Genomic DNA, 13,296 nt, shown 5'->3' with positions numbered 1-13,296 from the left:
CATCAGTTTGTATTTTGAAGATCAAGCACACTCAGTTTATGCAGAACAATAATCTAAAACACACCAGCAAGTTCACCTCTGAAAGGGTCCAAAAAAACTCAAAACAAAACCAACAAAGGTTTTGGAGTGGTCACTCCAAAACCCGGAATTTATTAGGATTTACATGTTTCGTTATGACCTTAAACAAGCCGTTCATGCTCAAAATCCCTCCAATGTGGCTGAATTACAACAATTGTGCAAAAAAAGAGTGGGCCAAAATTTCTCCACAGCAGTGTGTAAAACTCATTGCCAGCTATTGCAATTGCTTGACTGCAGTTCTTGCTGCCAAAGGTGGCGCAACCAGTTAGTAGGGTAATTACGTTTACATATAGGGCCAGGTAGTTTTGGATAGCTTTTTTCCATTAATAAATTCAATCATCATTTAAAAACTGCATTTTGTATTTATCTGGTTATTGCTGACTGATATTAAACTTTGTCTAATGAACTGAAACATGTAAGTGTGAGAAACGTGCAGAAAGAAAAACAAGAAGAAATCTGGAAATTTAACCTTTAGATGGTGGTAAATAAAAAGACACCTGGTCACCAAAGTTCAAATAACCCTGAGGGGACAAGAGCAGCTTCACAAAAGTTCATGACAATCCATCTAAGAGTTGTCAAAAATTATAAATGTAAACTTGATGTTTGGAAATGTCTGAGGATCACCAGAAGGTATAAGACTCTATTCTCTGGAAACCATCAGTATGCTTTGTTTATCACTTGAGCTAGATATTACAAAGATCTATCAACATTGACTGCTATTTGCTAACATATCATAATAATACTCTATCTCGAGTCACTTTGTGATTCCCACCCTATGACTCCTCGATGCTATCAGCTCCGCTAATGAGCAGCTCAGACAAATTTTCTCCGGGGACGCAGAGCGCGAGGTCACTTGTACGTAGGGAGTGAACGTGACATCGTAAGTCAAATGGTGACAGTTGAGCCACAGATCACAGAGGGCAGAGTTGCACACACAGGAAGTGCATTCCTTCCCCTCGCAGTCACTGCCCCCACTGATGTTTGTTTAAACTGGGCTCTGATACATGAAGAGATTACTTCTCCACTCAAATCTCCTCCCACTCCACCCTTGACTCCAATGCTCTTAAAGTACCCCTCTCTTTTGTGTAAGAAGAGGACACTGAGTCCTTGGAGACTTCACATTTTACCTCTCCTTTGAAAGCGACCCGTTACACCTCTGATATCAAAACTCCACTCCTGCTTGACTTTTTCTTATACTTACCAAACATCAGACATCAGAGTGAAACTGTTACACGTGCATCTGTCAGGCTTCAGTTGGCAAATCCACAGCATAACCCTGCTATTACACGTCTCTGTGTTTAGAAGAGGGATTCCAATAGGCCGCATGAGACTAAGGCAGCCCTGAAATTTTCTAGATACAACAGATTGGACACTAAACGGCACTTATCCTGCAAGTTCCTCTTCAGAGTGAGTGTGATGTGTCATCGCACAGATTGGAACAAATTGAGAATTTAATTTAATATAGATTCACAGCTTACTGAGTGGTCACGCGGCTGATGTAAGTGATCTCTTGTTGTGCGCTGCACTCAGGAACGCAAGCTTCTTTCCAACTATCCTTAAACTACTTTTTGATTTGAGATGGCAAGGAGGCAAGGAAAACCAAACCAGTCTGTCAGGGCCTCTTAGGCCAAACTTTTTTCCTTTCGGCTGCTCCCCTTTATGAGTCGCCACAGTGGATGATTTGTCCCTAGCATCCCTCTCTGTCACACCAACCATCTGCATGTCCTCCTTCATTACATCCATGAACCTCCTCTGTATTGTTCCTCTTTCCCTTCTGGCTGGCAGCTCCATCCTTTTTCCAATATATCCACTATCCCTCCATGCACATGTCCATCTTGAGCCACTTTAATAAATCTAACACAACTGGGAAAATAAGTATAAAAAAAAGATTTGAAACTAGACCATAAACTCAGGAACACTTTTTGCTGAGGTCACGAAGCACAGGAGCTGACTTGTCTTTTCCCACAGATTTCAATGTACCCAGACGGCTGTTTGTTTAAGGCACTCTTTCTTTTATATACAGCCTTTTGTAAAGGCACAGAGGGAAAATGCCTGTTATAGCCCACACTGAAAGAACACAAGTGTGTTCCCATTTCAGTTGCCAATATAATCACAGTATAAGTAAAACGTCTTTCAGCAGCTCCCTCATTTTTCATCAGAACTTTGTGTCTGGTCTCAAACCAGGGATCATGTTTGTGTGTGTGAGGCAAACGTGTTAACCGCTACACTAGAGAGATGCATCTATATAGAAAATGAAGGATGAAGTCTGAGTCTTGAGGCTGAAATCTGAAATTTTGGTGTTGTTTTTAAAAAATTTCCAGGAGAATTTGAAACAAATTCTACTGGGAAAGAAACAAAATGTCTGAAATTACCCATCCAATGAGATACTTTTTGTATATGCAAATATAAAGTATGCACATATGGTTGCACAGGTCAACTTTGCAGACCAATTCTTTAACTCGAACACTTACCTGAGTTTATCAGCCACGAAGATGACTCTCCGCTCCAGCAGCAGCGAGGCAAAGACGCGAATCACCTGCCGCACGCTGAGACACTTGAACAGACTTTCAAAGTCCACGTGCTCCAGTCGGGAATCGGTGGGCCGCCTCAACTCAATGACCTGAGTGATCACAGAAAGCGTGAGTCTGATTTACTGAGTGCACTTTGCCAAAGTGTACTGAGCTAACGGTCGTAAACAAAAAGCAGTTGTGTTTTGTTGTGCCTGTGCCTGTAGCTCTGACCTCATTTCCTGCACCGGGAAGGAAGGTTTTTACTTTGATAATCTTCCCTGGAGCGGGAAAGGGGGACTCCATCAGACTCCTCATGAAGGGATAGACCAGAGCTGCTGAGATGCCTCTCCGTCTCTCTACCTCATCCAGGATCTGAAAAGAGGATGTTGACAATTAATGGAAACATACTGTTGTGGCTTTAAGCGCTCATGGTTGTCTAGCTCTCATTTTCTGTTTTGAAAAATAGCAAAGGCATCTATTTCCATGCCTTTGTGTGAGGAAAATTCCACCCAGTGTGCCTGTCTGCCTGTTTTGGTCCAAGCTGCCTCCTGTATGGAAAGTTGATTGGGGAATCGCTCATTTTGGAGGTCATATGATACCAACCCTGTTGCTCTCTCTTCACACACATACAGCTTCCTCTGAAAGCAAACACTGACCTCCTTCTTTATCATGATAACTTTTTTTTTAATAAATCTAATTTACATTTGAAACATCGCAGGCATTCTCTTGCTCTCTTTGGGCATCTGCTAAGGGTGCTTAAATATCACAGGATCCAAAACTAGTTAAAGTTTGGCTCTAGTAAGTAAACACCAGTACAAATTAAAGGCACACACCCATACTGATAGTGTGTGAATACTTCATCAATATGGGGAAGTTATTCTACTTTTACTCAGTTACTGCAGTCTCATTGGGCAACTATATATATATGCACCATATCCTTAAAACATTCAACAGTCTGGGTTGAAATAATAAAGGAATCAGATAAGGCTGAAAGAGTCACACAGAGTGACTGCTCTGTTCTGCGTTAGCACCAGTGAGAAAAAAGCAAGAGAAACAATTACTCTGGGAAATCAGAGGGTTACAAAAAAAGGAAAAGAAGCTGAAACAAGCCTTACTGACAAACAAGCGTTCGGCACAAGGTCTGCTGAAAGTCATTTCCTTCAGCTATGAGACAGGTTAACCACAGCTACAGCACCGCATGCAGAAATTTGGCTTTTTGTGTGTGTGTGTGTGTGTGTGTGTGTGTGTGTGTGTGTGTGCATTTACTGTGTGTGTGGCTAGAGGACAAGACTGAACTCACTGTAGAGAACAAGTCAAAACAGCCCAGCCTGCTGATGACACAGTACACCTCAGGAAGGCGAGGTCCTTTCCCAGTCGGCTGCAAGAGAAAAAAGAATAAACTCTTTACCAGAAGAGACCCATTCAGAGATATCCTTAAAAAAATGATAACTATAAATGCACTTGAAGAAAGGGCTTAGCAAGGTAGCCCTATACCCAGTGCTGTCCAAAAGTCTGGAGTGACACCTCTTTTCTTTATATTTTACTTCCAAGGAAACACATTTTTTAAAGTGGTCTTGAGCAATAGTTCTTGAGGGTTTCTTGGCTGTTTTGAGCCCAGTCCTTGTACCTGATGATCTTCACAGGAATATTTGTTTTTGCTTGTTAAGACACTTAACACTGACCTATGAATCATTCACGCATAAACAAGGAACCTAAACTCAAGGGATGCACCAGTGTTGTGTCCTCACATCATAGAAAACAAAGAATCAACTTTAGACATTTTGTTACTTGCAGCCTGTCACAAAAACACAAAAACATTTGTTCACATTTCTTTAGTTCATTCTATTAAAGAAAACGCCAAAAATAACTAAATTTAAAAAGCAGCCGTGGCTCTGTCATGGTTTTGGGCTGCACTTCAGCCAGCGGTGTTGCTGGAATTAATTACAAAAGGACAGAAAAGTACCATCAGATTTTGATCTGTCAAGCAATGATCCTAAACACGCTGCATACCTGGATAGAAAAACACACGACTTAACATAATCAGTCACGATTGGCCTCCCCTGAGTAAGAACCTCTACGTTATTGAAGAGTAATCCAACAAGGGGCGATTCAAGACTTCCAAACACTACTGTATATAATTACAAATACATAAAGGGACCATAAAACTACACGGATGATAACGTGAAGATAAGTTGCTTAAATGTTGTATGTGAAGTCTTTGACTCAATCTGTCATCTGAGGTGAAAGTCTTTCATGCGGATAAACATAGGTGGTTTATCTGCTCTGTCTGATCCTATCTGCTGTCCTCTGTGCGCTCAAATAGAAACACCGGGGGCACAGACACTTAAAAACACGGACACAAATGAACACAGGCCACACAGACGAATCCACTTGTCCATATTAGGAATACAATTTTCTCCTCTAGTTTCTCCTCTGCCTTTCCAAATGGATGATTAAATCAACTATGTGGAGCTTGATTCAAGTCCTCAGGAATGCTCGCCTGCTGCCAACTGCTGGACAGACAGCGGGGAGGAAACAAAATTACTGGAGGAGAGCAGCTCACCTCTCTTCCCCATCTCCCTATCTGTCTCTGTCAACCGTCATTAAAACCTGCTTCCATCAAAAACAATCTCAGATCAACAAAGCGGATCATGCATAAGAAAACACTTTGCTGATCTAAAATTTACCAAGAAATCTAAACAGCACACACGCTCCTGGTAAGCGTCTGAGACCGTGCATGCTGCGTGCACGCTTTTTTTCTCCTTTCGTTTTTAAAGGCAAACAAAAATCGCCAGCACATTAGCAGAATCCCACACAGTCATGCTCTCCACCCGCAAGCTAAATGGGAGGCTCAACGAAACACTTCAAAGCATTCGCCAGCCTAATTACGGAGAGGAAATGCTCCAGAATGACAATGTTTGGATTTTTCATGGTTTCTTTTTGTCTTGCCTCGCTCGAGAAACCGTTGTTAAATTCAATGAGTCAGTCCTAGACTCATTGAATTGAATAGACCCATTTCTGTAATATACTTACATATCTATACTATTGCTAATATATATTGTAATATATCTATATCACTAAAGCACTTCTGGATGGATGCAAACTGCATTTCGTTGCTCTGTTCCTGTGCATGTGCAATGACAAAGTTGAATTCTATTCTATTCTATTCTAACTGGGTTTTTATCTTCAATTATTATATTTTACAACATTTTCATGGGCTTTTTATGACTGCGTTCTATCTTTTAAGGCAATATTTCTTCCCAAGTGTATTCAATTTAAAATGCAACAGAGCTACACATTTCATTAAACATATACTTATTCAATTACTGTATTTTGTAGCCACTGAAATCTCACCTGTGTAGTTTGGGTGTTTGTTGCTCTGCTAACACTATTTAAAGTATTTACTGGGCACACACACATGCTGCTCAGCTGCTGTAACAGTAAGTGCGATAATCTTTGTCCGCATCTATTTTTTCAAGCGTTTCACACCCTGTTTAGTTTTTCATGTTTTATTTTTGACATTATTATTCTTAGCGATTTCTTTCCTTTTCGGACAAAGCACACGGTCACATCAGCAGCGCCACAGGAAACTACACCGAGTGTTCAAATAAAAGCGTCTGTCACAACAAACAGGGGCTCAGCGGGGTGTGAACAGGGAGATGAACAGCGGCTTACCAGCAGGCGCCTGCAGTACCCAAACCTCCTGCTGCCGTCCTCCCCAGTCAACATGAAGGAGAAGGTCTCGCTGAGGCCAAAAACAAATATATGCACATGAGGAGCAACGCAAAGACACAGAGTCGTGAACACAACGGCAGATACTTGTGATAAAACAGAGCATGATTGTATTGGGCCTGGCATGGTTATACATTCAAACGGTGCAGCAGGTGGAGTGCACAGATAAAAGGGTGGAGGTGTGTGAAAGATTATCATCATTATTATATTGTTGTTGATTAAATAAAGTACAGTATCATTTATTATCAGTTATAACGTCCACTGTGGCTTTGGGTTTAGTAAAAATCCACCTTTTAGAGAACGGAGCCAAATGGAAAAACTTTTAACATGCATGAGACGTCATTTCAGAAGCTGAGGTATTCAGCAGAGGAAAACCTAAACCTCGCCTTAGAGGGTGAGGTGGATGTGAAATTTCTATAGTTTCTGTTTTTTCTGTTGCCCAACAGACAGGAAAGGAAAGGAATTTGACACTGTGTGGAAGACTGCTGGACGTACCTGCTGTACTCTGAGACCGGACTCCAGTCTTTGGCATCTGGGAAACAGAACTGGGGAATGGCTTTGAGCCTCTGTTCTGCCTCCCTCATCTGCTTGGTGGGCCTATCCAGCTGTGAGGTGAGGAGAGTATTCCAGTCAGCTCATCCTCCTTCACATAACTCTGTCATCCTTTATTAAAATCCCCCATGGATGACCTACAAATGACCAGACTAACTTTTCTCCTGTTCAAGGTTAAACTCCCTCATGTCCTCTCTAATTCAACTACACAGAGAGTGCTCTCTGGCCGTGTGAGATTAACTTCTCCCAGTGTACACGTCAGCTGAGAAGTAATTAGAGAAATGCTCTTTCAGGGTTTTTCCTGTGGCGTGAATGGATCCTGGTTATTTTAAATTATAAACAGACCTACAGGGCTTTAATTTATAAGCTGTAATAACCCGCACAACTTCAAACAGCCTGCAGGGTCAAATGTGAAAAAAGTGTTTCAAGGCTCAAAATGGGGGGAAATTTTAGAAACCCTCTACAAGATCTTTTAATAGTAAGAATAATATCATTGCAGTAACTGCTTTTAGAAGTCACGTAATAATAACACTCAGGAGGTTCTGAACTATTTATGCTTTGGAAACCATTCAGTGGTGACATATCTGTGCACAGTTTGTGATTTCTAAAAACCTAGTGACGTCGGTTAAGGAATTTTATGGTCACTGACACGATAGACTTGATTTTTTTTTCAATTTCTTTGCTTGTTTGCTTTGTTTCAAAGCAATTTGCACTCTCTGCGTTCTTGCTACGCCCCACGTAAAAGTTGTCAGAGGTGACCAGCAGCAGGACCCAGTTGCGGCTTTTACCTTGGGGAATTGGTAGGTGACCTCTGGGGAGTAGGAGTTCTTGGTGGGTTTCTTTTTCAGAGAAACAACCACAAAGTACTCAAAGAGTTCTCTCTCCTGCCACTCGATGAGCTGCAGCTCCAGCGTTCGATAGCTCGGGGCTCGTCGCAGGATGGACTGTAACTTTAATAACCTCTGGGTGTGAGCTGAGAAACATAATACACGCAAAATTGTCAGTTTTTTTGTAGAGAATGAAATCTGAGGCTACAGCAGGTCAGTCAATTAAACAGAAGGTATCTGAAAAATGTGCGCTCGCTAACCTTTGAACCTGTCGTCCGAGTCGCTCTCGCTCTCACTGTTGTCGTCTGGAGACACACAGAGAAAAGGGGTCTTTATGGGTCAGGGTGCTTCTTCACAAACATGTGTTTATGTCACAAAAGGGACACAGAGGGAACGCTACGTGGGTGGCTGAGATACAAATATTTACTCGCTTATCTGGCCAGAAGATGAAGGGGAATATAGAGAAGCAATACCTCTCAGAGATGCAGTCTCAACATTGGACATGGAAAGCTTCTTCAACCTCTTCTTCCCACGTTTAGTGCAGTAAATGGAGTTGATCCTCTGGACCAGCTGTAGACGGAGGAAGGAGGAAATTCTATCAGGAACTTAAGGTTTTGTTTCTCTTGAGCCTAAGTATAGGAAGCAGAGATGTGCACGGCCAAAGCTAACAGTGTGAAATACAGTACATGTGTGTTAAAGGGTGCAGACAAATACAACAGAAAGGCATTAAGGGGAGTTCTTGAGAAAAAGGCAAATTTAAACAGTGATTACACGCACCAAGGCACTCTATCTTAAAACATCTATTCCAAACTGTGGAATTACAAGTGATCCAGAGCTCCACTGACTCTGACTGAAACCTGAGATGGCCTGTGAAGCGGGAACACAGAGTGAACACGGTCGGAGCTCTGCGAGGACTTAGTGTAGGTGTTTTTGTACAATTTCGCAGTGTGTACCTTGGGGATCCTCCAGTGCCTGTGTGAGGGCAGGGTATCGGTTGTGCTACAGAGGCTATCATCCAGCAGGCCGCAAGGTGAGGGCGATACACCAATCTGGGGGAGAAGCAGCATTTCGTCGTGGCTGTAGCGTTTGGTCAGCTGCGACATCCGATGGCTTTTCCTGTCGCTCGGAGCAGGCAAGTGAAGGGACTGACTGCTGGGCTTGGAAGGCAGCTAGTTACAGAGAAAAGAAAGCAGCAGGTTTGGTACCTTTCATTCACTTGTAATAACACTTAGCTTTAAGCAATATCTTTATATCTCAGTTACATTGCGCAGTGATCTGCCTTCCTAGTTTTTCATTTCCTGTCATAAAGAGGTGTCCAACATAAGGCCCGGGGGCCAGAATTGGCCTCTAATATGGCCTGCTCGACAGCTTTGGAAAGAGCCTGAATTTTGGACTTCAATGACAGAAATTTCCATTTTTTCATAGAAATCTGTCATTTTAATGGTGGTTTCAGAGTACAAAGGGGGGAAAGGACATATTCTGTCAATTAACAAGAATTTTTATTTGATTTTATTTTCTGTTTAATAATTACAGGACAGTCTGTGCAATGAGCTACAAGAACATTTTCGGTAATTGTAACAGTGTTTTCTTACAATTTGAACCCAGTGTGGTGCTGACTGATTTTATTTTTTCATTTACTATAACAACGTTTCTTTATTATGTAGAAAAACTGACAAGTAATTCAATTCAGTTTTATTTATATAAGACCAAATCACAACAACAGTTCCCTTAAGGCACTTTATATTTTAAGTTGACCCTACAATAACATAACAATAACATTTATTTTTTAAATTGCACTTATTTTTCTTTTATTAAAATATACCAGGAATTAAATGTGTAGATTAATAGCTTTGCACTGACAGAAAGGTCAGTTGCACCGGTCCGTATGTGGGCCACAATGCTTTAATGTGTTAGTGTCAATGCAAACAAAACATTAAAGCATTTAAGCAGGAGAATACGATTTATTGTGAAGCAGTCACAGGGAGTGGCGTTCAAAGGAACAACTTAAAAAAGCATGTCCATCTTCAAAGCAGGGGTTTTTCCTGTACATGTGATAACTTGAAACATTTGTCATCTTCTCAGCGCTACTCTGGAAATGACTGACTTCTCTGATGGACTTCTCTATCAAAAGTAGCGGTTCAAACAGTGTTTACAGCAGCGTTAAACAATGCTTGTTGTTACCACATGTACCCCTTTTGTCCCTTCTACTTTACATAGTGTGAGGCATGTGCCTGGCAATGAAGTGAGCAGACTAAATCAGCAGATGGCCCTTTCTGTAAACATCGCAAGGTCTAAACACGTCACGCTGTTTCCTGGAGTGACTCAAATGAGGTGTGAGATTCTTTAAAAGACGTTATCCAGGTTTCATCCGTGACACCCCGAAAGGGTTACCTGAGGCGGAGAGTTCAGCTTCCTGTCCATGACGGACCAAGAGCGGTTGTTCTCCAACAGACGAGACGTACGGCCCAAACTCCGCCGCTTCAGGTCGACGTCCTCATATGGATTCTCCTTCTCTGTGGGAATAAAGTGAGTGTTCACGATAGAAGTACAGCTGGCAACAGTTTGTGTAAGCAGGCCGTTTCTGAGAGAGGACAGATGAGGCCGAGGGGTCAAAGAGGGTAAATAGAAGGCGATTAAAGGTGTCAGAGGTCCAAGAAAGCCTCCCTAGGTTATTTCAAAAAGGGATGAGTGATGAAAGGTAAGTCAAAGGACATTCACAGCCGACTCAAGTTAATTCCCAACTGAGTCACTGTCCAGATATGCAAACTGTAGTGAGAGAGCAAAAGAAGAGTACATCATGAGTTCCACAAAGACCTTTCCAATAACCACTGGTTCTTTCAAGTATACATCAGCTAAGTATATCATTTTATGTTTGTTTTTTGCATAAGACAATCTAATAAGGCATCTGACAAACAAGAGTTCAGGTCTCATTTGGCAAATTATTTTAGGCCTGCAATAAGCATAGATTTTGCTACCGCTCCATAGTTGTCCTTCAGTCACTAAATGATGGCAGGAAAGCAAAGAGCATGAACATTACAGAGCATAGCATGGCTCTCGCTGATGTCACCTGGCAGGGGACCAACTTCAATAAAGACAGAACTTGTGTAACACCACAGTCCGTGTCTATTCAGACATGTGCTCTGAGAATAGCTTTTTGGCAGGGTCTGAAAAAGGTTGTGAGAAAGAGAAGAAACCACGGCGAAGAACAAAAAACAGAGCCAGATGGCGTCGAAATGCATGAAGGGAACTTTTAAAAGAAAGAAAATCAGTGTTATCTGGCAACAGAAGTGCATCTGGTAGCTGTGTTTTAAAGGAAAACCCGGTGAACCCTCCAACAATGAGAGTTTTTTAAGCACCTAACTTAAAAAAATGCTTGCATAGCTTCGTTCAGTTACCTATTTTTAGGTTAATGATTTAACCTGGACACACACATCCATGCACAGACAATGTACACTGGATGGGGAGCTTCGGGGCGTTATGTTGTGTCATGCAGTCAATTAGTTGAGTGGAGTTATTTTTATGTGCATCATTAAAGCTGCGGGGCAGAATCAGAGGGCTCAGTCTGACCCCACATTGTGCCGCTGCGCCATTAAACCGAAGCTATACTGTAATGAGAGCCTGCTGGGAAAATCATATGTCTCTATAGCTGCTCATGCACTGGAGGGTACTAATCTGCTGCTCTGATTACAAACATCAGGATCTCTCCCTAACACACTCCCAGACACGCAGCATTACGCAGGGAGGGGACACACCTCAGCTGCACACTGTGATTGTACACACGCACAATAGACGCTCTGGGCAGGGCGAGGCTCAGAGCAAACTACACCAACAATGTCAGGATCAATTTACCCTCTAAAGTGGCGATCTTGTACCAATGCTCAACCACTGAAACAAAACTACATCAGGGACGGACGCTATAGAAGAACCTCTGCCAGGACCGCAAACCGTACAGCGCCTCCGTCACGAAGACAGTCTCTCCCGTGACCACGCCGGCGACGTTTTGTGGCAGAATGTACAGTATTTCAGGCACCATAACAAAATTACAGCTTGCTTTATGTGTCTAAGGTGCATCTGTTTAATCGCTCGTTACACGTAGCAGACAGTCGCCCAGATTCATTCATTCGCAGTGGGGTAAGAGCAGACAGCTGAATCATTGTGTCAGTGGTGCAAAGGGTGTGATTCATCAGCTTGTAAACAGATCAATCACCGGCACACCATTTATCAGCTACACTGGTTAAAAGCACTTACACGGTTCCCTGATGTCACAATATATCATGCAACCGTAGTAACACTGTAGCGCAGGTCAAAAAAGGCCAGCGATCTTAAGATAAACACCTAACATCAAGCACAAGTGCCAACTGACAACAAGTGAGTGGGCATCCTTCCAAGAAAGTCAAAGAAGTCAAAGTTCTCATGGGAAAGAAAAACATTTATTTATTTATTTAATTCTTTTCATTTCTTGCATAGTCAGTGTTCATGTATTTTCATCCGACATGAAAAAGAGACCTCACATCTGGGAACCATCGCAGCACTTTGTTTTATAGGGTCTTTTTTCTAGCCAGCGTTACCAGGGTACTTCCTCAGGTTAAGAGGAACTTTGAGTGATGCAGGTATACTGTAATTGGCTAAAAATCTGAATGTAGCTATTTAGAGAGCAACTCTTAAAGATGAGATGGAGTCCAGACTTTAATAAAGGGAAATAAGATGCAATCTTGATTAAATATAAAACTCTGCACTCACAGTTCCCTTCGGTTTGCTAGTGGGCATCCACCCCATGCAGCAATGTGGGGAGAAAATGAAGACGCTGACCACAACAAGAGGTGACGCTGAGCTACCAACCACTGGCCTGCATTACATCAGCCTCAAGAGTTTGTTGAGGGGCGAATACAATCAGAATAAAGGCTTGGAAGGAATTTGGAACACAGGGACATCCCCAGTGGGTACTTACCCACAGGTACTCCCCAGAAATTGTTTCGTCTGAAAGCAGCTTTAATGTCAGCTTGCTTTGCATTTGATTTTTATAATTACAAATAGCAAAGAGAAAAACGTGTCAAGAGCAAATATGAAACACATTATGGGAGACCTAGACTATATATATATATATATATATATATATAATCTAAACATCAGCAAAAGGGTTTTTTTCCTGTTTCTTTCTGTACACGCTTACTTGTTGAGTTCAGAGAATATACGGGAGGTTGTTGTTCTTTGTAAAAGATGGCTGTACCGTGTAATAAGATACACAAAAACCCTCATTTCCTACCAGCGTGGCTGCTTCTCAAATGAAACTTTAGTTTGAAAGCTTTTGTTTGAGCACTTCAACTCGAAGACAACATCTCTGTCGAGAACAGGCAAAGATCGGGAAAAGTGCGTCTCCAACCCGCAAACTCTCACCCTCACAGTGCCGGATGAACAATAGGAGCTTTGTTGCGAGTCACATGAAAATCCGTCATGCCTTGACGCTCTATCTCAGACCGCTGCACATCCTCAGCCAAAAAGAAAAAAAGAAAAAAAACAGAAGAAGAAGAAGAAGAAGTGCACTGACTGGGAAAAAATGGTTATGCTTGTATATTTAAAACATCCTACCCTTATTTAGT

The 13,296-nt window shown here is 42.0% G+C and overlaps 1 protein-coding gene across 2 annotated transcripts in view; it reads right to left on the bottom strand.

Annotated features, from left to right (window-relative positions):
- The window catches only part of dennd2b (DENN domain containing 2B), a 55,860-nt gene that overhangs the window by 12,464 nt on the left and 30,100 nt on the right, over positions 1-13,296 (bottom strand). For both annotated transcript variants that reach the window (XM_082540785.1, XM_082540784.1), the window contains exons 5-14: positions 10,091-10,212; positions 8,653-8,868; positions 8,173-8,269; positions 7,960-8,004; positions 7,661-7,845; positions 6,816-6,925; positions 6,264-6,333; positions 3,889-3,966; positions 2,820-2,960; positions 2,550-2,698 (exon numbers count right to left, since the gene is read on the bottom strand). In XM_082540785.1, coding sequence (XP_082396911.1) covers positions 2,550-2,698; positions 2,820-2,960; positions 3,889-3,966; positions 6,264-6,333; positions 6,816-6,925; positions 7,661-7,845; positions 7,960-8,004; positions 8,173-8,269; positions 8,653-8,868; positions 10,091-10,212 — 1,213 coding nt within the window. The remainder of the gene's footprint in view (positions 1-2,549; positions 2,699-2,819; positions 2,961-3,888; positions 3,967-6,263; positions 6,334-6,815; positions 6,926-7,660; positions 7,846-7,959; positions 8,005-8,172; positions 8,270-8,652; positions 8,869-10,090; positions 10,213-13,296) is intronic.

The sequence above is a fragment of the Aulonocara stuartgranti genome, assembly GCF_965226115.1.
Source record: "Aulonocara stuartgranti genome assembly, chromosome: 1".
NCBI classification, from domain to species: domain Eukaryota; kingdom Metazoa; phylum Chordata; class Actinopteri; order Cichliformes; family Cichlidae; genus Aulonocara; species Aulonocara stuartgranti.
The sequence above is the reverse complement of the archived record's forward strand: the minus strand, read 5'-3'. Positions and strand labels throughout refer to the sequence as shown.